Source organism: Leucopleurus acutus (assembly GCF_964270905.1).
Source record: "Leucopleurus acutus genome assembly, chromosome: 16".
NCBI classification, from domain to species: domain Eukaryota; kingdom Metazoa; phylum Chordata; class Mammalia; order Artiodactyla; family Delphinidae; genus Leucopleurus; species Leucopleurus acutus.
In genome coordinates, this window is record NC_139158.1 from 43,338,348 (window position 1) to 43,365,399 (window position 27,052).

The 27,052-nt window shown below is 52.6% G+C and overlaps 1 protein-coding gene across 5 annotated transcripts in view; it reads right to left on the reverse strand.

Annotated features, from left to right (window-relative positions):
• FOXA2 (forkhead box A2) overlaps nucleotides 1-24,400 on the reverse strand; it is a gene marked incomplete at its 5' end in the record, with an annotated part of 62,446 nt that extends 38,046 nt beyond the window's left edge. For 2 of the 5 annotated variants that reach the window (XR_014326830.1, XR_014326831.1), the window contains one exon: nucleotides 17,419-17,523. Coding sequence is in view for 2 of the 5 variants with exons in the window: in XM_082857979.1 (XP_082714105.1) it covers nucleotides 20,787-22,088; nucleotides 23,105-23,191 (1,389 nt within the window). Of the gene's footprint in view, nucleotides 1-17,418; nucleotides 17,524-19,962; nucleotides 22,089-23,104; nucleotides 23,192-24,187 lie in introns of those variants that run through there. The other 3 variants (XM_082857980.1, XR_014326829.1, XM_082857979.1) reach the window with 3 other exon arrangements.
• Between the last annotated feature and the right edge of the window lie 2,652 nt (nucleotides 24,401-27,052).

Below are 27,052 nucleotides of genomic sequence, written 5' to 3' on the forward strand. Positions count from 1 at the left end.
CACTCAAACAGCATTGAAACGTCAAATTTCCTGCAGGTGGGCTTCTGGCCTGCGAACGTTTCGTGCAATCTTAGTAAACCATTAATTTTCTTTGCTGGTAAACTTTTTGCCTTTTCACCTTATAAAACCATTCAGGCTAAATCAATCTTTTTCGAATAGAATGCAGCCTTGTGGCCTGGGCTCTCAGTCCAACATCCATGGTAAAACCCACTGAGTCCGAACACACAGACGGTACAAATCTGTGTAAGATTTTGACTTTAAAATTGACCTAATGTAAACCATACTTTGTGCTTGTTTTTATATTATTATCACGTCTACTTTCTCTTATGGCATTTAAAATAGGCTTTGACTTTAAAAGAGCAAATGTGAAAGAACATTTTGATTATATTTTCGGTGACATTTACTATGATGAAAGGTGTAATTTACAGCAATTACAAAAGTACCTTTTACGTCCCGTCGCCAGCTCATCCTGTTTTTACTCTGATTCCGGCAACCTCTATTCGTTTGGACTCAACAACATCAGTGTGGAAAGGAGGAGTCCACGATGATTTTCAGAAGTGACAAAATCATCACTGAACAGTTTCAAAATGGCCAATTCGAAACTTCTTTTTAACAGCCATAAAATCTGAGTGTTTAAACCAACAATTCTGCTTCACCCTCCCCTTTCCTGCATTACCCACGCGCCTCCTTCCCTTCCTTTCCCCCAAAGGCAATATTTTGGCTTGGCAACCAGTACAAATCTCTGAACCCTTCCATTTAAACGCCCCACAAAGATCCTGTTTGATCACAGCTTGGATTTCAGAAAGAAAGAAAGAAAGAAAAATCAGGAATTTGGACCCAGGAGTTGTCACAGTCCCTCACCCCCCATTCTGCCTTTCTCTCCCTCACTGTCCCCTAGGAAAAAACAGAGAGCCAAGCCTCACCCTTACAGTAAAGACACCCCGAGATTTAGGGGTATAAGTGTGGCCTTACTTAGCAGCAACGCTGCAGCTGTGCTCTTATCTGGCCAAAGGAACCAGGGGACAACAAAAGAGCCCAAAGAAGGGACGACGGCTGCATGGGAAAGCCAGCAGCCCAGCATTGTGGTGCCCTTCTGCTGAGCAAATAGTTCAAACTGCTCATTCCCATCTCCTATTCTCTCCCTGGTACATTGTTTGTGCCCTTGCATTTCATTCTGCAAGGAAGGTTGCTCTCTGGGCCTATAAGCAAACAGTCCAGAAAAGAGCTAACCATCCTCTTCTCTTCCCCGGAGAACTAGCATTTTTATTTCAGCTCCAAGCTGTCAAAGACCTGGAGAGTTTATGTCAGTGTCCTGAATTAATTGCTTTAAGCTGAAGCAGGCTCCACGGGCTACCAAATGTCCAGAAGATGTTTATTAATAACGATTCCTCCAGGATTCTGGCTCCAAGCTGTCCCTTGGTGGTGGCTTTTATCTGGCTGCCACATTCTCACCCCTGGCCTCTTGCTGCTGGGAGTGGGAGGGCTTGCCTATCCAGTCATCGTGACAAAATTTCGAATTGCCTGGAGTGAAAAAATACCCACCTGTGTATCAGGACATGTGTGATAGGCGCCTTTATCCTGTCCCCAGAACGGTCCCAAAGTCACAGAAACTGCGTGAGTAACCTCGACGTGGGCCGGGGAGGTAGCTGCAGACCCTGCCCTGTGCAAGCTCATTTAGCCCGTGCAATTAGCAGAGGCAGCCGGAGAAATTCCCTTCTCTTGCTCTCCCTCCCCACTTCCTCCCCCAAAAGAAAATTCAGTGAGGCTGACAACCTGATGTATTTTGAAGTTTTCCTGGTACCAAAAAAAAGCCTCTTTAATAGAATGAAATAATAAACCAATTTATATACCGATATAAGACCAGGATCGTGAGTGCCATTGTGTAATTTTCCACTTGACTTTTCATTATCTACCTGAACAAAATCAATCTATATGTATGGGATCAACATACAATTCCGGAGATAAAAGCTGAAAATAAATGTGCTTTGCATATCCCGGAGATAAAAGACACAGTCCTTCGGACAGCCTTTTCTTCTCCGGCAGATGTATTTATAAAATAAATGGTGTGTCAAGGGAAAAAAACGAGACATAGTTGTGTAACTGGAGTGTGGACTCCTTTGCTGGAAATATTGATCCTGCAAATGAACACTGGTTAATAAGTGCCCTGCCGACGATATCGGGTCTACCCAGAGCGCAGTCTGGGTCAACGCTTCTCCCAGCCAAACCTCCCCACCGCCAAAAAAAAAAAAAAAAAAAAAAAAAGACACTTGCCCTATTAACATGGATTTAAGGCTGAGGACTTCAAGGGCCTTCTGAAGCCTCTCCACGGAGACAAAGCACACTGAGAAATCACATTATGTTAGAAACCCCCCCTGCAGCAAAGGGCCAGCTGTGAGGGACCCTCAGTCTTCAAAAAAGGAGAGGTGTCCTGCGCCCCTCGGAGGTGACTTTTTTCCTTTAAACAAGTTGAGTTCCATCCCTGTTTTTGGTGCCCTTCTTCACCCCAACACCTAGAAATGATACTAAGGACAGTACAGCTCTGTCCACACGGGCCACGCCCAGGTCCTGGCCACTCCCTTCCTTTGGGGATGCGTCCCCGTCAGCACTGCGTGTGTGTGCCATGCTGGGCAGATGGCAGAGGCATCCATGGGTGTGCCCATCGGGTTCTGAACCCCTTGGGGAATGTGCACCTGCCCGGGGGGCTTATTGGGCCTGTTTCCAGGCTGGCCACTCTTGTCCCTTCGGTGAGGCAGGGACTAATTGCCCATGCCTTATTGGCCAGCAAAAAGCCCCACGAGGGATGGGTCCTGGACCACCTTTTGCCCCAAACAATCACTCTGAGTTTATGGACTTTTTCCGGTCATTGAAAAGTAATGACGTCTTAGGCCAAGGACAGAAAACGTGCCTGCTCGTCATTATTCATGCACTAGAAGCTTTAGTAACTTCAAGGGAGGTTAAATATCTACTTGGGCAACTTTAATTTGTACAGCAGGACAAATCAACTCTTTTATGGTTTAATATCTTTGTGTTGACTAGTTTTGGTGGTTGTTGGTTGGATGGTTTGGTCCAAGTCTGCAAATCACGATTTTCATGCACCCTCTTCCCTTATGCTGAGAGCTCATATTCATGCCTAGCACCCACCTCATTCCTCAGACACTCATGGAAAACTATGGGGAAAGCCCCCAGGAGCAGTCTGACAGCAGAGTTATAGACTTTTAGGGACACTCCTGTGATGGTCAAAGTTCAGTATGGGGAGAAGCTTGTATGCTTTCAGTCACGTGCACCTCTTAGGAAAACAAGCCTCCTCCCTTCATCCCATCTTTTTGTTCCAGTATCTGTGAATAAGCAAAGCTAGAGAAAAAGTAAGAATGCAGTCAAAGAGAGTTAGGCAGTCGTTAGAATTTCGTCTGAAAATTGAACTACGTCCTGACGGCACACTTTGAAAAGTCCCTATATTTTCATTACAAAATTGATGTGTTTTATGCCTCGAGCATTCAACCTCCATGAACTCAAGGCATATTTTGTCCAAGGTTTAATTACTCGGTGATCCAAACACCTAACCTGCGTCCTGGAGAACCCAGTATGGTAGGTAGCACATGAGCTTCACCCACCAGGTGGAAAATCCTGTAGGAATTTTGTACCCCCGAGCTCCCTGAAGAAAGAGAACATGCCAGAACAGGGTGTTTCTACATCCACAGACACATTTACTGATCCTGCATAACCGTCTCCATCCATAGGCAAGGTCCTGACCCAGAGTCAGGCTGTAGTCTCTGTTTATAAAATAAGAATTTGCTAAACAGAAGAAACTGAGTTTTTCCAAAGGTATTTTTAGTAATCATGTCAGAGATGTCCTGTCTTGATGTCATTTCCCAGGGAAGAAAAACGGAGAGTCAGAAGTCCAATAAATGTACGAAGGTGTACACATTCAGATAAACAGAACCAGGTGGAAAGTTAGTGTCAACTGTTGCTAGCACTGACATTAAAAAAAAAAACATATATCAGCAGTTAAAATATGTAAAGGAGATGAAGGTTGTAACCAAATTCAGGCTGAGGGTGAACACATGTCCCTCTTGGTCTTTCCGGCTGGGAGTCAATTAACAGATGAGGACAAGCCCCCACGCCCCAGGTGCTGCTCAACCCCTTCTAGAAACTGGGAAACTGAAGACATTATATTATATAGGAATAAGCACAAGCTGGCCTGACCATATTTATGTGCCTAGATATCCTAAGCTAACTCACTTTCCCTCTCTGTAATTGCCTCATTTTTCCCTTCCAGTGAGTGTACAGCATCTTTACAAATAACCAAAGTGCAAAGCTCTCTTGATCGCCACCAAAACCAAGAGACACAACTGCAAAGCCCCAGTGCTTCCCTTCATACCAGGCTTGATAGAGGAATAAGGAACCCATTTTCCAGATGAAGAATTACAGTGTCATCCTGCCCTGTGGGTGAGGTACTTACCCTTTCAGAAAGGCCAAATGAGAATTTTTCAACGTTGTTTTTTGTTTTTCTTTTCTCTTTTCTCCCCCTTCCTTCCTTCCCTCCTTCCATCCTTTCCTTCCTTCCTTTTTTTTTTTTTTCTGGAGGACGGCAGGAGCTGGCAATGGAACTGGATGAAACATGGCCCTAAATCAAATCTCTTGCACACCACTCTAACACCTTCCACTCTACCGCAGTAAAGATAAAACCCCTTCTCCTGCCTCTCTGAATTATCAACATAGAAATCCATTCAGAAGATGGTGAGACCCAGGAATGAGGCCAGGAGAGGGCTCTGCCAGCCCTAAAGATGCCACAAACTTTCCACAGCACTTAAAATGTACTTCAAGTGGTCCTAGAGTAAGAGAGTTGCTTTTTAAAATGAAAAGAAAAATAACTGTAACTTATCCATGGTGACAGTTTGAAAGGTGAAATTTTCATTTCGAGTGCCAATGTGTCCCCATGGAAAAATTACTGGATTCTAATACTACACAATGCTAGAGAGACACATATCATTTCTTCTGTGTCTCACAGTCTACATCAAGTTGTTCAAAACGTTTCTCAATGTGGAGAACCAAATGAAAAATATCTATGATTAAATTAACATTTGACCCGGAAAGTGTTGTCTTTATCACAGAAACCATGCAAGAAGATGGATCGCCACTCATGCCATACGTGTTCCAACTTTTCTTGACTTGAAAATGTTTTCAAATGTATTTCTTAAGTATGTCCTTATTATCTGACAATAAGAGATGTGTATCCTTATTCAATTTTTTCTGCCATGTTGTACACAAAGAGGGCATGACACCACTGAGGAAAACAGGTTTCTTTTAAAGAAATAGGAAAACAGTAACTCCATTATATGATTTGGGCCACAGCAGCTTTATGACAAACGCCTTCGAAGCAGCACTTACTCCCCCTGCACAGATGGAGGGCCGGGTATTCTGTTCTGACTCTCCCGGCTGCCCCAGCAGTGATTCTGTCCAGTTTGTTGACATAACGTGGGCTCCATTAGAACCAAGTTGGATATTCAAATGCACTTTATATTCTTTTCCAGAGATTCTAAAAGAGAAAGATGTGGATTTGCAGCCTAACACAGAGGATGTTTAGTCTCAGTGAAGCCTGGGTGTGTTTATTCAGTGTCATTTTTAAAGGAACTGCCCACTCGATGCAGAAATGACAGTTCCTTGTCTCAAGCATCACTTAAAAGTTCAAAAGAAATAGCTGAAGCCCAGCATGGGAAAGTGTTTTACTTCCCAGTTCACTCAGACTTTCAAAATGGTTAATGCTGGCAGTGGACTTACTCTGATAAATCAGGAAAAGCACCAGATCATCTTCGTACACTGATCTGTGAATTTATGAAGTCAAAGAACATTGGTAGAAGTGCATTTTTTCTCATTTTGCTTTCCTCTAGGGGCCGGGGAAAGAGTGAAAGACCAGTAGGGAATACACCAGAACTCTTTTTGAAGAAAGATAAGCCTCCATTTTCAAGTAATTTGAAGAGTGAGAATTCTGATACTGAAGAATTTCAATGCGGCTTTCCTGGAAACTCGAGACTGATTCAAAGAGCAAATACCATGGTGCAATTTCTTTACAGTTGTGAGTTTCTTTTTTCTTCTGAGTAAGAAAGTAGTAATACATGAGGAAAAGCAATAATAATAATAGTAATTAAAAAGGGACGGGTGTAGATTATTACGCATTTTGCTTGATATCACACAAAGTAATTTCACATTAATGAAGGGATACTGGATTTCACAACTTTCAATGTTCCTGTCCTAGCTAAAAAGTCAGGTCACACCCCCAAAAAACAGGCCTGAGTTGATAGGATTTTTTATACAGATTTTAGGTCAGGTTAAAGGATTTTGTGGAACTATATGTCATGGCTTGGGGTGAAATTAAACAATATGCTTGATTCCAGTGTCCATTTGGAGTTCATTTGTGTTCACGTCTCTCTCCTATTTTTGCCGGCGTCCTGCAGTTCCACGGCTCCGGGGTCCGCATACAGATGGTTACATTCTCATACTGGGCACCCAGAGAAGGTCACATGCTTTACATCAAGGGCAATTAGTTTCCTTTTTAAAATGGAAAATGTCATTAAGTTCTTGAATAATTCAAGAGTAGAGGTCACAATACAGTGTCCCTTTTGGGGGTCTTTATGGTGCAAATGGCAAAACAAGGCGATCCTATCAGTAAGAGTAGATCTAAGGTTTACAATGTAGCTCTATTTAGTGTGACAGGAAAATTAAATTACACGAGACACTCATTCATCGTCACCCGTTAACAGGCTTGGGAAAATTGTGGATCCCCGGGGGCAAATCACTGACAACGTGCGAGGCAAATAAAAATATGTCATTTTAATTGGCTGCTGTTTCCTCCGCTTGGTTTTGAAAATAACAAACATAAGCTTGTCCCCCACAACTGTCCTTGGAAATAGGGTCCCGAGTCTCCAAGAGACGACCACAGCTTAAGGACGGGTTAAGAGTTCCGGGGGGACACGGGTCTGTTTTCGCAGCCGTCGTTGAGCGGGTCTTGATCCAGGGGTTCCCTGGAAAGGAAATATAGGGGAAGGTTTCACGTGAGAATCGGCGTCGGCGTCTCCCCACCCCGCCCCGGCTGGGGGGTGGTCTGCACGGGAGTTACTGCGTTTCTGGAACAGGAGCTGCCCCTCAATCTGTGAGGTGTGAGAAGGAGGCCAGGAGGGAGGACCGAGCGTCGCGGGGTCCACCAACTGTCCTCCCTCCCCAGGGGAGAGAAAGCCACACGGCCCTCGACGGGGCTTGGCACCAGGCTCCCGGGCTGGGGTCGGGTGGATAGGGTAGAAAGAGAGGCAGTGCTTCCTCAGAGGTCACCGACGGAGAGGAAAACTGTTCCCGGGCCGCGCCAGCACATCCTCGCCACACACGTCCCTTACGACCCCCAAAGTCCCAGCTCAGGCCAGTGGGCGTGGCTGCCCGGGACCCGCTCCCACCCTTGACCGCCCGCGTGTCGCGCCGAGCGCTGGGCCGCTCCACCAGCGCTTCCCGCCGCCGCCGCCGCGCTCCCGGCGGTCTCCCGCCCACCGCGGCGCCCTCGGCACCTGCGGGGCCCCGGCTCTACTTCCTGCGTCTCCCCGAGGCTGGAGGGAGCTGGTTGGGCGGGAAGGAGTAAAGCCTGCGGCGCCGGGCGCCTACGGGTGGGGTTGGCCCGTCCGTTGGGTGGGCTTCTGGGGTCGGTCCCCTGCGCTGTAGGACATGGAAAAGGCAAGAGTGACCGCCCGTCTGCCTGTTGCTTATTATTATTATTATTCAGAAATAATATCTGTCTGGAGCTTCCCTTTTTCGGGCTCCTCCACCAAGACCCTGCGAAGTCCTGTGTTGGCCAAGTGAGTTCAGGGCGGGGTGCGCGCATCTTCTCGGCTCTGCGCTCATCTCTGCCGCCGGCGCTCGGCAGCGCGGGGAGGCCAGGCTCCGGATCTGGTGACATCGCGGCCAGACACACACCCCAGGAGGCGCGGACCCGGGGCGGGGCCGGCGGCGGGGCCTTGGCAGAGGGTCCCAGGCCCTCGCGGGGAGGAGAAGCCGGTCCAGCAGCTGGGGGCTCCTTTCAGAATGAAGACCTTGGGGCCGCTCGGTTTCTGAAGCGGGTCTGACGTTAGTAAAGCTTAGGTACAGGGAGATACTTCATTTTTAAGAAAAAGTCGTATTACAGCGTGATTGCTGCCTCGGGCGGATGATGGGTGTCTGAGCCGCCTCAGTATTTTTGTAGTAGAATTAAAAGTAGAATTAAGGAGTACGTTTCCTTCCTGGGGGGAGCGGGGGAGCAGAGAGGGGCAATTTAGAGGTTTTTCATTTTCTAAACGCTTCAATTTTAAGCAAACACTTGGGGGCTCCGGGCCGCTGTAATTCCAAAGACAATTTTCCGTGGTTTTAATTTGATTTGCATTTTTTCAACTTCTATAATATTCAATTTCATGGGTGAATACACAGGTAAACACTGTTAGGTCGTGTTTTTCGCCCCCTGCACCAAACAGAATGTCGCTTGCCTTAGAGCGCCAGGGGAGGTTACACCCCTTCCCAATAATGTCTGCGGGTTTCTCCTGAATTATTTTCCTAAACGTAGCGCGGGTTCGCCTGGGCGCCAGAAAGCTGGCCTATTAAAAATAGGTGAACTGCTCCGCACAGGTGGGGGGGGGACCCCCACAGACATGACCCAAAGGAAGGAGGCAAAGCAGACAAATTCCTATTCTACATAGAATCTCTTCTAGTTGTACCCAGAAACATTTAAAAATATTTTATTAGTAGTTTTAAGCAATCCAAAAATGATCAATATACTCACTTCTCCCAGAAATGCTTTCAGTGTAAATTTCATCGCTAGACAGACAAACATTGAGAAAAGCGATAGGCTTTGTAGGGAGAAATTTAATTAGCACCCTTGAGCTATTGTATAAAAAAAAATTAGAGAAAAATACGAAGTGAAATTGGGTAATTAGCTTTAGTCCTATCAAAGCTGATATTTAACAAAATGCCACTGTCCCTAACCCTGGAGCCAGGATGCTGGAAGCTGCATGGGAGCAGCTACGCCAAAGACTAACACGGGTAGACGGTAATCCTTGAACGCACCATACACCATACATCTCACAAGGAGATAGCTGAACCTCATCAAATATACAGATAGATTGGCACATAATAAATCTATCAAAACCCCAAATGCATTTTACATTCCTTCACAAAATTGTGCTACAAGAGGTAAGGAGCAAAGAAATGACATACTTAATTGGCCTGTCCAGAGGTACTCATATAATAAAATAGCTTTCTCAGGAACGATACGTCATTTAAAGAAAATATAGATATATACATATATATCTGCTTAATGCCCATTACTGTGAAACACTCAATACCGTGAAAGCTATTTCTATTTTAAATCCTAAAAGTTTACAGATTTGAATGTTTGTCTCATTTCGTAGGATTTTTTTTTAATTGGAGAGCTCACGGACAATGTTAGTGACTTTTAGAAATTAAAAGATATTAGAGTTTTGGCGTTTTGGAAAGAATAGATCCAGAAATTACATTGGTGAGCCTTTCAAAAACCTTTTTGCTTGAGGCTGGCTGATTTGGGAAAACGGTATTGAGCCGATCTCATTGGCAAAATATTTTTTTATCATACGAAAGGGGTTTAAGCAAACAAGAAAGGAATTTCTTTTGAAGCAGTACCAACTTTGAGAAAGAAAGTTCCTTAATTTTTTGAAAACACCGTCGTAGCAGGCTGACTGCATCGAACACCTTCAGGAAAACTGACCTTTACCATTTGACTTTTAATTTTTTTTTTACAATTATTGAATTTAAAGGGATCATTGTTTAGGATTTGCCCTAATCTTTCTTATTGTGGATGACTGGCAATTATGTCTTTCTGTTTATCTTACACAAATAGATGGCAGAATGTGATGTCCACAGATGACAGCAGAGCAAACCTCCTCCTGGAGAAGAGCTCATGCCAGGGACTCGACTAAAAACACAGGTCTACTCAGAGGATGGCAAACTTGGGCAATAGGAACCTCTTTCTCTTTCTCTATTCTAATGGAGGAGTAAATGGGGCTCTTGTTAAGAACCTAAGAGCACTGATCATCAGAGTAAGTTTGCCAGTTTCTTTCGCTTTTATCCCAAAGAAGTCTGTGTCCAAGACTGTGGCAGCCGACCCAGAAGCAATGCTCAGGCGATGCAGACAGCGATTGCTCTCCCAACCCCCAACTGTGTTCAGCTGGGTCCAAGAGGCCACTGGCTGACCAAAGATAGAGAGGGCTTGGCAGGCCTGGGGTGGGGGAGGGGATGGAGGGAGGAATGGACCAGGGAGGTCCCTGGAGTGTGTCTCAGCAGGTGGGGGCTAGCAGAACAGGGGGCTCAAGTCCCAGCAGGAAACTTTCCCTACAGACTTAGGAACTTGGGAGGCCATGTCCTTTGGGAGAGCTGTTAGTCCTCAGAGGAAAGAGTAGCACCCCCAGAAGACACAGCTGCTGGGGGCGGAGGTTAGCTGAGGGTGCTATGAAACGACTGCGGTCTGACTGTCCTTTCATGACTGATAGGAGCCTGAGGGAGGGGAGGAGTGTGTGTGTGTGTGTGTGTGTGTGTGTGTGTGTGTGTGTGTGAGAGAGAGAGAGAGAGAGAGAGAGACAGAGAGACAGAGAGACAGAGAGACAGAGAGACAGAGAGAGAGAGAGAGAGAGAGAGAGAGAGGGATTCTGCTGAATACAAGGGAGAAATCCCACAGTTACTTTTAGTTATTTACTGAGCAGGGGCACAATCTAAACAGCGCTTTCCAGGATCAATGAAGGGATGGCCTCGGGTTCCAGAGCTGAGCCCCCTAAATGAGTCTGGCATCCTGCTAACTGCAGGTTAGCACCTGAGATCAACTCCTTCCCGCTGCTGAATGCTGGCAAGAGATACAGAGGCACCTTGTTCTGGGCTCTGGGAAGGGAGAGGCGACAAGGAGATTTAATTGTCTGCCTGGGTGAATCGAAATGTCCTTCGAAAGCAAAGAAATCAAGAGAGATTGGCCTTTAATTGGCAAATCTGCTGGTTGGAGGGGAGTGGCAATTAAAGTGGAGAGAGGCTAAAATGCAGATCGGATTCCTGTCCCCAGCTCGCCCCCAGACAGGTCCCAAGATCGCATTCTCCCCGCCTCTTGGGGTCACTAGAAGGGTCCGCACCTAGTCTGACTGGGGTAACTGTCTTTCTCCCCACCTCAATCTAACATCTCCATTACCAGTTTGGAGTGGGGAGTCTGGTTTAATCCAGAACTCCGTTCACTTCCAAGAGTTGGTCCCCCATGCCTGAGACATCATTGTGTGCAGAGCTGGCCTTAGGACCCAGTTGTCCAGAGTCTCCCCTGAAATCCCAAAAGGGGAGGGGCTCAGTCTGCAGGAAATCCCCACCCCACTAAAAACAGACAGTCCAGGGGACTTAACTTGCAGTAAGTCAAAAAGAAAAGGAGACCTCCATGTGGCATAAGCAGGCGTGAACCATCCTTGGCTGGCACCCCTGTGCCCGTGTGCAGTTCGGCCGGGCTGGTGCCCTTCCCCCAGATTGCAGGCCTACTGAGTGCCGGGTCCCAGCCACCCTCTGTGGTGGAAGCAGGCCCGTCCACCTGGGCCGGCATCCCTTTCAGGGCCCAACCTGGAGGCAGGTGTTTATCCCGATCTGCATCTGTATGTGCGTGGGGGAGGCGGCTGTGGGGACGGGGTCTCTTGCAGATGTGTTGAAGTGGGGGCGTGCAGGGGCCCAGCTGTGATCGGTGGGTGCGCTCCAGCTGTGCTGTCACCTGGGCTGTCGGGCCACCAGGTGTGGGTCAGGGGGAGGTCAGAGGCGAGAGGCTCTCAGGAATTCCTGGCCCCTGATCCAAAATCCCCCGTAAGGAGTAAAGCTGACAGGCGGCACCTCGGACGTGGGTTATTTTAAGCCCATATGTCAGGCTATTGTTTCTGCCCCTGACATTTTCCTCTTCTCTGGCATTTTCTCTTTCTAATCACAATGCAAGAGCCATCTAGCTGCCGATTCTCTGCCCTCTCCTCCCTTCCAGCCTTAGCCAGCTGGTCCCAGAAGCTTGAACGGGGAGGAGTCGTGGTCCAGGCCTGACTGATCCTCTGGCTGGCTTTGGGGCCATGGTCGCATGGGAATTCTAACTCCAAGAGGGCAAAAGAGAAGCCAGCCTGACCCCAGACATAACCCACCCTGACCCCTTCTAGGACAGTGGGCAGGGTCTCTGCCATCCTTCCAAGAAGTGCTCAAGCCTGTTCTTCTTGAGACCTTCTTGTTTCTTTCTAGCCTTCTTCTAACACTGCGGTCCCCTCCGCCCCGTCACCTCCGCTTACCATCAGCAGCTCACTTTGCAAACTTGGGGGTCCTGGCGAAGGCAGGCCCCCTACTGCATTGGAATCAGAAAGGTCTGTGCCCAGGCCATACGAAACCAGGAAGAGTTGAAAGAACACAGAGGTGGAAGATTTGAATTCAACGCTGAGCTCTGAAATGGAAGCTTTTTCTCTAACTTCCTCTGCCCGGGCCCATCACCCATAAATTCTGACAGCTACTGGGGAGGGGGGTGGTCTTAACTGAGGTCATGTTCATGAAGACACCTGGCATAGTGTCTGGCACAGAGGGGACCCCACTGACTGGTGGTGGATGGAATACAGTTGTGATCAATAAAAGACGTGGAGGGGCTGGGGCAGGGGTGGGAGATACAGTAAGATGGTAGAAAGTAGGGCAAAAGTTTTGCCCCAAAATGGACTCATTTTTCTGGGTAGAGGGTAAATTTTCTCCGCCAGAGAGTTGTTGAAGTTGCAACTTCTTTCTGTGTGTAAACAGCTCAGCTTAATGTAGCTCAGAATTGCAGACTGACTAGAAGGTATATAGTTGAATTGGTCTCGTTTATTTTAAATTTCTTAGATTGGGTTTTAGAAGGTAAGGCAAGCAGGAAGCTCGAGCAGAGGGTTGTATCTTTTAGAGCAGAGGGTACACATGTTGGCTTCCTGCTTTCTCTGCTAAAGATGCCTCTGGCCCCCATACAGAGCTCCCTGTGACCCAGGTCCTGTCCTGGCTGACATTCCACCCTGGTCTTCACAGAAAATGTCATTTCATCATCATCTGCCCTCCCCAGTCCCCCAGCTCCCACTTCACACCTTAGCTCCTCCCAAGCGCTCTCGCCAAACACTTCCTAAGATTGTTTTCTATTTTTAAGTAATGCACTTTGAACACCCAAGTCTTCAAATTAAGAACCGTATGCTTTTCTTTATATGAGCAAAAAGTTCAAAAAATCCATTATATAACTACATCTACTTTGTGAAGAGAGAAAAAAATAATGAATTGAGGTCCTGTTTCTAATGAAATAAGTCAAAATTCACACGCATGCAACCTTATTTTGATTTGCTGGGGTCGTGACCAACCTTGGTCCAAAAACGTTCCTGCTTATTCTTGAAACCTGTGTTTTATGTTTTTTTCAAAAAAAGTGAAACCATGGGAAAGCTGCTTTACCTAGGAAGAAAGTCTAGTCCTCAACCATTTAAGTGAGCAGAAGTGAAGCCACTTAAGCAAGTAGAACTGAAAACTAGCAAACTATTCTGATTCCAAAGTTTTCATCTGCATCACACCCCGGTATTTTTCCCTCACTCATCTACGTTTGTGATGTGGAAAATTTCCCTCTCTGTTCATTTGATGTGTTTAAGTTAAATCAGTGTGGCCTTGCTGGCACGGTATCCTGGCATTGCAGGAATATCAGTGCCTCCGACGAGCTTGAAGAGAGAGTTTAACCCCAGGCACTTGCCCTAAGGAGACCCGAGAACCTCTAGTTTTGCACGAATGAATGCAACTTCATTTGTGTGGCTCTTTTCAGCGTCTCGGCTACCGGTTGTATTATCTGTCAGTAAAATTCCCCACCTTCTTTTCAGAAAGAGAGAGAGAGGTGTGTGTGAAGGATAAGTCAATGCCTTCTCATGGGAACCTGGTGGAGAGGGGGGACATGTATGACAGGGACAGCTGACCAGTCCATGTTTTGTTGGTAGTGAGGTTGGAGCTCTGAGGAACAGCCACTAATGTAAAAACTAAGGACACTGTTGTGAAGATGTGCTTGTGCAACCACCCTGTCCTCTGTACCTTATGCAGAGGATATACAAAGAATCTGGAACAAGCCCCAAGGGTGCAGGGCTTGGGGGAGGGGAGAGTAGGAATCACCTCCAGTCTGGCAATAGGGACCAGGGCGGAATGACAGCTTGTAAAATAAGCCTCCATCAGTCTCCCAGGAGACAGCCGGCCTCAACTTGGGTGTTCCCCGCTTGTTAGCCTCACTCATAATTGGTCTCCCCTCCCAACCCACGTTGTTGGTTTTCTGTGTGTGGCTTTTGGTGTGAGCGTGTTAGGTCATCAACAAATACAATGGCAGGAGGGGGTGAGGGGGGGACACACACGATTGTTTTAAAGAAGAAAGGAGAGAAAGGATGAGAGAGTGGGCAGGAAGGCTGTGAACAGAATGGGGAAGATGCCCCAGGATTTAGGCTTCTGAGGCAACCCCTGGAGGGCTGGGGGTAGTGCGCTCCCTGGGAGTTTTGTCTAAGGGAGAGGTGGAGAGCTGTTAGTCCTCAGAGGAAAAGCCTGCCAGGAGATGGGGACCCCGCTGAGTGCCACTGGGGACACCGTCTATACCATGCAATTTTTGTTTGCTTGTCTCTGGAGGTGCCTGTAACATCCTGCCCATATCCGGTGCATCTCATCAAAAAGGAATTTCTCAAAAAATCTCAATTATTGTGGCTGCCTGAGAAAGGACGTAACCTCAGGAGCAGCCCAGGATTCCCCCCACCCCGGGCGGGGGGCGGGATGGGTGGCCGGGCACACGGGCCTGTGCCAGCTGGCCTTTCCCCATCCATTTTAAAATAGTTTCTCCCACATTCCTCATGATCTTTTCCTCCACCCTACATTCTCTTTTTTCCTCTTCTCAGAGGAAAACCAGTCCTGGGGTTAGAAACTATAAGAAACGTGTAGTCGGACGTCTGTAAAGTTTAGCAGGAGCTGGCTCTGCCGTCAAGGGGGGCTGTAGATGCAGTGTATTGTTTTCACTCCAAAAGGGCATATAAGGCTCTGAGACCCTCAGATATCTGTGTATGGTATAAAGAACATTTGATGGGAGAAGAGAGCAGCAGATAATTAACTCGAGCGGCAAACTCTTGGAGAGTTTTTTCTTGCATTTTTGTTTTTGTTTTTATAATTTCATGCCACCAACTGTTGGGCGGCCTGGGTTGCCATGGTGCTGTGGCCGGGCTGGTGTCCACTGTGTCCCTGACCCAGCAGAGACATTTAGGGTCTGAAATCTTGCTCTTCTGCTGCAGCGGTGACAGCACATTGGAGATGGTGGTGCGAAGGGGTGTGTGTGAGGGGGGGGGTCTCCTCTGTGGCTGGACGGGGTGCCCGTAAGCCTGTGGATGCTAGCCCGCGAGGTTAGGTCCACGGTGCGGATGGGGGACTCAGAGAACGTTTCCTTCCTACCCCCTGGCGCAGGGTGAAGATTCCCGGCCCCAGTGGCCCTGCTGCTTTCTCTGGACAGTTCTGGTCTATGCAATTCAGAAGATTCTGTTTCCGCGACTCCAGCCCCAAGCCGGGAGGACCTCCAGACCCCCGATACTCAGAAGAGTGCACTGCCCCAGAGAAAACCAGTTACCCCGAGGTACCTCCAGGTGCCTTCTTGAGCAAACACCCCCCTTCCCCGCACCCTATTAAGCAGTATCTCTCGCTTCTCCCTGCGTCACCCGCACATTAAAATTCCCCCAAAGCCCTGAAGACCTGCTTCTCTGTATAAAGCCGGGAGAGGCGGACGATAAACATCAGGGGTTTAAATTGGCCATTTGGAAGATTACATCTCTTCAGCGAGGGTCTTTCTTTCAAAACTCGCACTGAATTAAGGGCCGCGGCTACTCCGCACCGGCTCTCAAAGGCCGGGCACCTTTTCATTCGGCCGTGGAGTGGGCCGGGCGCGGTGACCCGGCGCCGTCAAAGGCCCGAGGAAAGGCCGTGGGGCGACACCGTCTAATGACAAGTAATTGACGGATTCGAGGCCGCGCATTACCAGCGGAACGGGGAGGCATTAATTATTAAAAAACGATTAGCCTCGCGTGTGTCCCGCAGGCGGGCCATCTCGTTCAGGGAAGAGCCGGAGCCGGACTTGGAGGGAGGCGGGTGCGCTCCCTTGTCGGCCTCGGGCGCGGTGGACAAAGGCGCGCGCAGCCCCGGGCGCCGGGGAAGGAGGGGACCGGGCGCCCAGGGTCCCCACGCATAGAGGTGTCCACAAAACTGACCCTGCCAATCACCGGGACCGATTTCTGCCCTTTTGGGTCCGAGATCTGGGTGACTGCGGCACGGACTGGAAGAACTTTCCAGTTGGGGTGGCGGGCAATTGCGGTGACCCGGGACCTAGCGCGACCTACGTACGTCCTGGCGAAATACCAAACTGACCGAGCCGGCGTGGGCCTATCACGAGCCAGACACCCCGCCGTAGAAAGCAAACCGTCAGGGGTAATGCAGATTGATGGGGGCCACCTGGTAGACCCCAGAGGAAAGACACCTTTTCCTACCCTGCCCTCGACAACCGAGGGTCCTGCGGTGTCAACTGGCAGCATCGGAATCACTAGTTTTCCGAGCTGTCGCCTTCCCGCAGACTGCAGACAGATGCGATCGGTCTGTCCGATCCTCCAAACCCGGTGCCCCGGGACAGCGCGGGGGAAGTGGGTGAAGAACGGCCCCGCGGCCGGGTTCGGCCTTTCCCTCCTGGACCGGGCTAGTGGCCCGGAGTCTCCCTGACCTGCCTGCGGCCGTGCACGCTCGCAGCGAGAACGCAGGATTCCCCGGCCGCTCGGAAAGGCGCTGCCCTTCCTCGGCTCCCGGACGGCGGGAACCCCACCGCCGCCTGGGCCTCGGGGCTTCCTGGAACCCCAGAGACGGAACTGGAACCCATGCGCGTCCACGCTCGGGCCTCGGTGTGCAGCCTCCCAGTACCAGTGCGCCGTCTTCCAGCGTCCCCATCCCAGGCTCTGAGGCCAAGGCCGGCCCCCACCTCCATCTTCCCACCGTCCTAGGGCGACAGGCGGCCCTCGTATCGAATCAGCAGCCCGGAGCGGCTGCAGGGGCCTGTGGTGGCTTCCCGTCTCTTCGGGGTCCCACCAAACTTTCAGTTGTGCTCAGGGCCCAGATTCAGTCTGAGTGTGTAGCTCCTCGACCCCTCATCCTCCCACGCCGAGCATCCTCAGAATCCCCCGCAAAAAGGCCACCTCCCCAGCCCCGGGGTCTCCGCGACTTAGCTTCTCACTCCCTGTCTCCCGGGCGTCGAAGCCTCGGGAAGGGCCAGGGGCTGGCTGGGGGAGGGGAGGCGCGCGGACGGGAGTGGGGGGCGCACGCTCGGCGGGGACCCGGGCGCGGCCCCTGAGTGGGCGCGCTCCCTACCTGCGGTGCGGCGGGCAGGCGGGCGGCGGCGGCAGCGGAGCGTCCAGAGCGCGGAGGGAGGCGGCCGACTGCTCCGAGCCGAGGCATCCCCGCATTTATTTGAGCTCAAACCTAGCGACTGTTGACTTTAGCACACAAAGCAAAGATTTCACTGCCCGCTAGTTTAAAAATGAATATTTTACCAAGATATCGATCAGCGTTATAAAATTCAGTTAAGTACAATGGGATCCTGGCAAAAAAGAAAAAAAATAATAAAGGAGGGAGAGGCAATATAATATCTGTGCAAATTTGCTGAAGTGTGACGTGGCATGGAAAGTTTACCCTCCTGGAATTCGGATCTAGAATGTTTTTTTCGGTTGTTTACTGACTGTTTATTCACAGATCACGGATGCTTAAACCCGCGCGCGGATGGCGCGGGGAAAAGGAAGAAAAAGAGGGAGAGAGAGGGAAAAACAAACGCTGCACCCTACCACGCAGAGTTGGGGAACGCGGGCGGAGGGCGGTCTGAGCGCCAGTAAGCTGGGGGCCCTGCGGGGGGAGGGGCTGGGGCGGGAGGATGGGGGGTGTGAAAGACGCAGGACGCGCAGAAAAGCCTCCGGAGCGGCCGGCTCCCCGACATCCTTTTTATGTATTCGGACAGAACTATATCTTATCTGGCCGGGATCAGTGGAGGGGGGCACGCTAAGTAGTTTAAAACGACCCTCGCACAATGGACGTGCGATAGGAAACATAGCAGGTTAGGGCAGAGCTTTCAGCCTTCATTGTCCCGCACTCGGCCCCCGGCCCTGCCTCTCCGCTCCTTCGCCACGGGAGCCTTTTATGTGATAATGAAACACATTTCAGGCTGGGCTCACGACGTGTGTGTCCTTGCCAGGGGGAGAGACGGCCCTGATTGCTGGCTGCGACCTCCGGATCCCTCCCACCACCCCCCTCCCCAATTTCTCTCCCTTGTTTTCTTCGGGACAATGTGGCACGTTAAAAAGGGATTTGGAGGCGGGAGGCGGAGGCGAGGACCAACCCCCCTCAGGCGCGTGGGAAGGCCAGGGTTTGAGGGGCAGAGAGACCCCGCAAGGTGAGGAGGGCTCTCGCAGAGGTGGTATCCAGGCTTGGGGCGAAGCTGGGACACTCCAAGTTTAGATGGTCGAGAAGCTCAAAGATCTAGTCCGGGACGTGGGAGCCTGAGCTTAGAAAGCTGAGTCCGAAAGTTTTGGCCTCTGACTCTGCGGAGATTCTCACCCACCGCAAGCTAGCTGCTCCCTGGATGGCTCCTGCCCTCGCTCGGCCAGCTTGCCAGCCAGCAGATGCCCAGGGCAAAGCCAAAGCGGAGCCCACTTTGCGAAGCCGGGCCCCGCTTGGCCTCCAAGGTTTCCACTTCGGTTGGCCAAGGATTTAGGGCCACTAGGCTGTCTGTGGAGAGAGGCAGTGCGATTTGTAAGAATTTATTCTGGGTCTTTCTTCATACTTTCCGGTTTTCCTTGAAGAATCACAACATAGCCACTCACCTCCTTGGTGCTGTAATCCTAGATTGCCAACCCGGGCTAAGAGGCCGCTTGGCCAAGGCCTCGCTCCGAGTTTGGGTGGAGTGGGGAGGGAGAAAACCTGCAGACCCTGGGATCCCACCCCTGACAAGGGGCACCTGGCCAGCCGTGCAGGATACCCCCTTACCTCTGCCTTATCCCCCAATTATACATATTTTAAAAGATTTTCATCAGGACCCTGAGTTCCCTTTAAAATCACTTCCAGGAGAAAGTCTTTTGTTTCTCCAGACCAGATGCTCAAAAGCATGGTTCCAGAAGCCTCACTACTCCTGGGCTGCAGCAAGTTCTACCAAGGTTGTGCAGAACACCTAAGTGAAGGTGAAGGGTGGGATGGAGGGTGGAGTATGGACAGAGGCCCGAGGCTGTCAATCCAGGCGGAGTTCCAATTCCATGGAAGGGTGAATGGGTGCAGAGAGGCAGTGATGAAAAGGAAAAGAGCTGCACCAGAAATTTGCAAGTCCAATCGGGGCTCCCTGCCTTGAAGGGAGGCCTAGGATTGGACATACAGGAAAAAACATGGAAAATCCAGGCTTCTTTCCAGAGAAGCCAGCCCCAGGGTCCCAGAGATGTCAACAACATTGCACCTTCACATGGCCCAGCTGGAAAATACAGATAGGATGTGTGGTTTTCTCCAGGCTTCGGAGATAAACCTGCATCATCCCCACAATCCCCAGAATGGTTCACCTGGGATCTGTGAGTTTCACTGTGTGTAAAGTTAAACCCAAAATTCAAAGAAGTAACCTTGAACAATGTTGAGTTCCATTAACATGTCCTTGCTGAAGTGTTTCGTGTACTGAAGTCTGAAATTTACTTGGAAATGCATCTAGGAAAATAAGATAAGTGGACAAATGGAGGTGTGGATAGATGGACAGATATGCTGTATAACAAGTATAGTGAAATGGGAACTGTAGGATCTGGGCAATGGGTATGTGTCTGTTTACTGTAAAATTCATTCAACTTTACTTTGTCTGAAAATGCTAATAATAAACGGTCGATAAAACAGCAACTACCTCCCCCAGAATAAAATAAAACCTGCAACCAGCCAGGATCTCCCTCCCTCAATTTTAAACTAATTCCCACGTCTGTTTGTTTTTTAAATCAGGCAAAGAAAAAAAAAAATCTTGAAGATTCAGAGCAAAAAACTGGCAATAACACTTTAATATAGATTTGTGGAACTCTGGTCCTTGTAGTCAGAACACACATTTATAAGCCATAAATAAAGCACACGGAAACCATAAATTAATCAGACTCGAGACCTGAATTTCACCGTATCAAGAATGGGAATGCTTTTTTTTTTCTTTTTCTTGATCATTTACAACAGACCCGTACATCATTTTTTCTCTTCTTTAAACAATAGTACAACTCTGTTTTCTGTTAAAACTACAGTTTTACACTGAGTCACTCACAAAAGTTTGTGTTTTTTCTTTTTTGTTTTGTTTTTGTTTTTTGTTGTTTTTTTGTTTTTTTAAATAAAGTAAGACTTCCCTGCAATGACAGCAACGGAGATAAACCACAACAACAAAAAGTCAGGATTCGCAGGTGCTTAAAGAAGCAGGCGTCTACACAGTAGTGGAAACTGAGGCTTTCCTTTTTCTCTTTTTTTGACTATCTTTTTTTCCCTTTCCCTCCTTATATATCATGATAGACATCAGTGTGGCCCATGTGAGGGAGGGAAGGGCTGCAGAGGGTGGGGGAGACCTCTGTTCCGGGGGGGCAGGGGTGTGATGGGTCCTTCTCCCTCGCAACTTTCCAGCACCCCTTTCTCAGGGTCTCTACCCCATTTCCTGTCTCTCCCGTCTGGGTCCAGGCTAGCCAGGTCACGCCGTCTTCTTAAGAGGAGTTCATAATGGGCCTGGAGTACACTCCCTGGTAGTAGGAGGTGTCTGGGGCCAGGGTCGAGGCGTCCAGGCCCGCTTTGTTCGTGACCGGGCCCATGGCCAGGCTTCCCGGCATGGGGGACCCGTAGCCGGGGTAGTGCATCACCTGTTCGTAGGCCTTGAGGTCCATTTTGTGGGGCTGGTGGTGGTGATGGCTGTGGTGGTGCTGCTGCTCCGAGGACATGAGGTTGTTGATGGAGAAGGGGTGGTTGAAGGCGTAGTGGTGCTCCGGCTTCAGGTGGGTCTCTGGCGGCAGGCCCGGGTGATGCGGCGGGCCCAGCAGGTGGGCCGCGGCCTGCTGCTGCCCTGGCGAGGGCGCCGGCTCCGCGGGGCTCAACGCCGCGGCCGGCGTCCCCTTCAGCTCCCCGAGGCCCCCTCGCTTGTGCTCCTGGCACGGGGAGGCGCTCGAGTGGGGCGATTCGGTGCCCGCCGGAGTCTCGGAGACCGGCCCGGCGGCCTCCCCGAGCTGACCCTGCGAGGCCTGGGCCCCGGCGGCCGCCTTCTTACCGCCGCCCGCGGCGCCCGCGGCCTCCTTCAGGGCCAGCTGCTTCTCGCACTTGAAGCGCTTCTGGCGGCGCAGGTAGCAGCCATTCTCGAACATGTTGCCCGAGTCAGGGTGCAGAGTCCAGAAGGAGCCCTTGCCGGGCTTGTCGGGCGAGCGGGGCACCTTGAGGAAGCAGTCGTTGAAGGACAGCGAGTGGCGGATGGAGTTCTGCCAGCGCTGCTGGTTCTGCCGGTAGAAGGGGAAGAGGTCCATGATCCACTGGTAGATCTCGCTCAGCGTCAGCATCTTGTTGGGGCTCTGCTGAATGGCCATGGTGATGAGCGAAATGTACGAGTAGGGCGGCTTGGCGTGCGTGTAGCTGCGCCGGTACGTCTTGGGGTCGCGCGCGCGGCTCAGACCCGCCTGCCCGTACATGGGGCTCATGGAGTTCATGTTCGCGTAGGGTGCCAGGCCTCCCATGGCCCCGGCCGCCTGACCCCCGAGCGGGCTCAGGCTCGGGCTCAGGTGCGGCCCCATGCCAGCCACGCCGGCCGACCCGGCCGAGCCGCCCATGCCGGCCATGGCGCCCGCCCCGGGGGACATGCCGGCCAGGGACGGGCTCATGCCCGCGCCCACGTACGACGACATGTTCATGGAGCCGGCGCTCATGTTGCCCGAGCCGCTGCCCATGGCGGCCGCCGACATGCTCATGTACGTGTTCATGCCGTTCATCCCCAGGCCGGCGTTCATGTTGCTCACCGAGGAGTAGCCCTGAGGACAGAGCCCGGAGGGAGGCGCACAGCGTTAGCACCGCGGCTGAAGCGCGCCCGGCCTGACCCCCCGCCCACCGGGCCAGCCCAGGCCCCCGCCTCCAGGGAGGCCTCCGGGGAGTCCTGCCCTCGCCCGGCCCCGGCCCCGCGTCCGTTTCACCCGGAGCGCGCCGCGATCGCCCTCGGGGAGGTGGCGCGGGGGCCGCCGCTCTGCGCCCGTGGCCGCCTCCTCGCCCTCCTGCGCCTCGCTCAGACTCTAAAACAGAGGTCCCCGGGAGCGCCCCAAGCCAGGCATCCCAAATGCATCTCCCCCCCGCAGAGTCTCCCCGACTCTCACGACAGCATACCGAGCAGGCGCCGCGGCCCCGGACGCCACCTCCGACCCTGGCCAGCGACCTGTGGGACAAGGCGCAGGGCGCCCGGCGGCCTCCCGCGGAGACGATCCCAGGGTCCTCGCCATTCAGCCTTCCTCCCGGGACCCCATTCTGGGCCCCAGGGGAACCGAAACGCGGTACCTGCGCGCAGTCTGGGGCCAGCCGGAGGCATTGAGTGGAGGGACAGGGAGGGGACCGCGGACAGAACTACACGCGGCTGGGCTCTGCAGCCACAAACTTTCTTTCTCTTTGTCGCCTAGTCCTGGACCGTTTTTCTCTACCTCAGCCCCCAACTCCTACCCACCTTCTCCACTCCAGCTCCCCACCCCCTCGCCGGCCGACCTCCCACCCCTCCCCAGCCGCGCGCTGCCAAACACAACTCTGTTAGGATAGTGCGTGGCTCGGCCACGAAGAGGATTTGGAGGCGCCGCAAGTCAATATTTGATCACAAAGTTAATATTATCTCAAGGCTAACAGTGTGTCGTATAAAAAAGAGACCCATCTGAGTCGAAGGAGGGTGGAAAAGGCGGCTGCCCGGAGCGGCTGGGGTGGGGGCCGGGGGCCGGCCGGGGAAGCGGTCCAGAGGTTGGGGCCGAGAGCGGACGCCGCCACCCCGCTTCCCCCGGCAAAGGCGAGTGCCTACCTCGGGCTCGGCATAGTAGCTGCTCCAGTCGGACGGCTCGTGCCCTTCCATCTTCACCGCTCCCAGCATACTGGAAGCCGAGTGCATGGCAGTTTAAAATTTAACAGCCCCAGCAAACGACCGGCAATCACCCCCCCACCCCCACCCTCCTTTCTAAAAAAAGTCAGCCAAGGCACCGTCCCCTCCCTCCCTCTCGCGCTCCCTCTCTCTCGGCTCCACTCCCTCTCTCCCTCGGCCGGCCAGAGGCAGTGGCTGGAAGTGGGCGGGAGGGGTGAGTCGCGGGAGGAGGGGGCCGAGGGTGGGAGGAGGCCCGGAGCCGATCGCCGCTGCCGGAGCGCCCGCCGCCCGCCGCCGCCGCCGCCGCCGCCGCGCTCGCGGGCTGCCGGGTGGAGGCCGAGGCTGGCAGTGCCGAGCTGCCGGGAGGCGGCGGGAAGCGCGCGGCGCGGGGGCGGGTGGGGTGGGGGGTGGAGAAGAGGAGGAGGAGGAGGAGGTGGAGGTGGTGGAGGAGGGGGGGAAGGGAGGAGGAGGAGGAGGAGGTGTGGACCGCGCAGCGGACAAGTGCCGCAGTGACGTGGGCTGCTGGTGATATAGCGCGGCGCGCGGCCGCGGGCCTCCAATCCCCAGACCCGGGGCAGCCCATTTGAATAATCAGCTCACACCTGGGTGAGAGGGAGCCCCGGCCGGCGCCCAGCACCTGCCCTCGGCGCCCGCGCAGCTGCCCTGCGCCGGGCACGCGGAACCCGGACTGGCGAGCGGGGCGGGTGGGCGCGTGGGCCCCCGGGTCCAGCCCCCTTTCGTCTGCGGGGAGTCCCCACGGGAGGAGGGACCCGGGAGGAGGCCACCCAGTGGGGCGGCCCAGGGCTCTGGCCCCGTCCCCGTCCCACAGAGCCGGGCCCCTGGCGCGCCTGTCCGAGGGCGCGTCCGGCTTCCGCGCCCGCTCTCGCCCCTGCAGAGCCTTATCAAAGCCGCATTTATTTATCCCGGATTTCTTAGTTCTCAGGGCTCATTCCCTGTCAAAACAACCAACCGGTGACAGAGCCAATCTGCAAAGCGCTGTCGTATTTAGAAAAACTGTGTACACACCTTTAACTCGCCTGTTGCGGCTGCTGGGAGGCCCCTCCCGTTACAGTTAAGACCCGGAGCGGCTTTGGGAGGCGTGCGGGGCGCTGGGTCCCGCCTCCCCGGCGGGAGCCAGGCCTCCAGCGCCGGACGGGGCGGCTGGAGGGGAGGAGCCCCATCCCACGGTCCGGGTGCCGGGCGCAGGGCGCGCGCGGCCCCGCCAGCTGCTGCGACGGTTGGGAGACTATTTGTCTCTGACAGTCAGGACGGCGTGTTTCAAGGTTACTTTTCAGTCATAACTGAGGTGCCCACAACATTTCGTAACTAAAACAAACAGGACAGGAGGTGGGGGACGAGGCAGGAGGAGAGAGGGGAATCAATAATGGGGCATATGGAGTCCGCCTGGCTGTGGGCGGGGGTGTCTCTGTCCTCTCTGCTTTCCTGTTTTATAAGAATTAGAAACCCTAGCAACCATATTCGTCCTTTTTATTTTCGATCCAGCTTCTGAGTTCAAATGATCACCTGTCCTAGGCCAGGTACCAAGACCTCAGTGCGCCAGATTGGGGAGGGGGCGGGGAGGCAGAATACTACAGGTGTTTGGAGGTGGCCGCCCTTTCTTGGTTCTAAACCCCGGCTGGGCCGTGAGGATGCGGCCCTGCGCCCTCAACCCCAAAAAGAGAAAAATAGAAAATAGTGGGTATCTGGCCCACCTGTCCAGAGTTATGGGTAATGGTGGCAGAAGACAGAAGCGAGGTGGCAGGCACGGAGCAGAGCAAGGGAAACGGAAGGCTGGGTGAGGGTCAGGCCAGAGGGCAGGGGGCGGAGCAGTAGGTGCAGGGGTACTCCCACTCCTTCCCTCTACTCCAGGGCTCTCGGGCCTGCAACGCTTTGAACTAAAGATGCAGGCGCGGCTGGTTTGACCAATTCTTAGTGAGAGCGTTAATGAACCCGCTGAGCGAGGGCCGGGGCAGGGTCCCCCACAGCCAAGGTCTGCTTCTCCCTGAAAGCCGTGCGCAGCGCAGAGTGCTCCCAGGAGGGGCAGGCCGGCGCGGTGCCGCCGGGAAGTGCGCTGGGCGTATGCACACGTAGTGTCGGTGTGCACAGGGGAGCCGAGGGACCAGATGCCCGGGCATCTCTCGCCGGGTCCCCGAGCGTGGGTGGAAACTACTTGATCGCTCTCCCGAGGGCTGGGGAGAGAGGGTCCGCCCTGGCCTATTTTCCAAAGCTTTCTGCGTAGACCGAGGGCAGAAACACACACACGCTCACGCACGCGCGCGCGCACGCACAGACATACACACAGACACACCCTTCCTTGCCCCCGCGGGGCGCTTCTCACATTCAGTAGGTCAGACAGACAAACCCGAGAAACAACGACAGACAGCTTTCTGGTGTGCGTGGGATTTAAATCTCGAGTGTCCGGGTTAACCTAGTCTGTGCGTCTACGTGAGTGTCCACTCCCCTCTTTTTGCTCCTGGTGGAAAATGTGGTTCTAGAAATCTCGCCACGAGCAGGAGAAAGAGCGGCCCGGGGTAGGAGGGCGTGCCCCTCGGTGGCCCGGCCCCTGGTCACCGGCTTCCGCAGTGACAGGGTGCCCCCTGTCGGCCGCGGCCCCGGGACAGACCGAGCCCTCACGGACCCCCGAGCCCCTAACCCCGCTATCTGGACTCCCGCGCCGTCCGCCGGCCTCTCCGAGTCTCTCCGAAAACGCCTCCCGGGGGCTGGCGCTTCTTCGGGGTCCCCGACGTTCGGCGCAAACCCAGGTTGGCCTCCTTCGGGGAGCGCGGCCGGCGGATGCTGCGGGGAGCGCGAGCCCACGCCCCCGGCCCGCCGCCCTTCCCTGTGCGGAGGCCCGCCGAGGCGCTCCCGCCCCTGCACACGGCGCTCCTTCCCTTCCCGGCAGCTCTGGTTTCTAAAGGTTGATTCAGAGCGTCTGGCACGAGAGCCTCAGGCTGGAATGCTGTAAATTGCTCCGCGAGCTTCTCTCCAGGAAAAAGTTCGCGGGTAGCTCGGGCTGAAAACAGATGTTTCCCCTGATCTCCCCTTATTTGAAGCCCCACCTAGGGCTGAGACCTACAGAGATTTCCTTTGCCCGTGCCCCCTCTCTTTCCCGGCCTTGTCGTTCGGTGCTGCCGGGTTTGCGTTTAAAGCCGCCTTATGACCGATGACTGTGCCTGTATTTAGCGCGTTGGTTTTATTCCGGTCGCTGGCCCAGCGGACTGACTGGGCTCAAATCTGGGCCTCCTTCCGTCTCCCTGCGATCTCCAGCAAAACTCCTACCCCGGGGGGCTCTCCGTCATGTGAAACTAGCCTGTGAGGAAGGGGGCATCAATAAACAGTACTCAACTTCCCTAACCGATGACCCACAAAATACCAAAGGGCGGGTGCGCTTTGGGCTGATCAATACTCCAGTTCCCTCCAGTTCCCGAAGCCCTTTCGAGAATAAATACCCAGGACAAGCCTTGCTTTAGGGCATTACTAGGCAGGTCTGCAGGTGAGGTTAAAACAGAGGAGACAGAGAAAGGGGATTTAGCAAAGTCTTCTGAAAATACACATTTTACCTTCAGATAACCTTTGGGTTGGCAGAAATCAGACACCCACACCTCCATTATTCACAAGGTGGAATTTTCAGGGTGTATCCCAAGTCTTACTAAAGAAGAGGCATACAGTTGTATCCAAGGTTGCGATCAACATTTCACTTTCCATGGGTTGTTATTTCTGAAATTATGTTTTAAAAAAAATCAAGCTACTTGGCACTGCGCAATCAGATACTTGTTTTACTGGCTTCCGTGGTTCTTTGATGGCCAAAATCCTAGTTGTTTATGGGGAGGGCAATTGAAAAGATAATTAGTGAAGAATATCTTTCAAAGGAGATTTATGTGAAAAAAAATT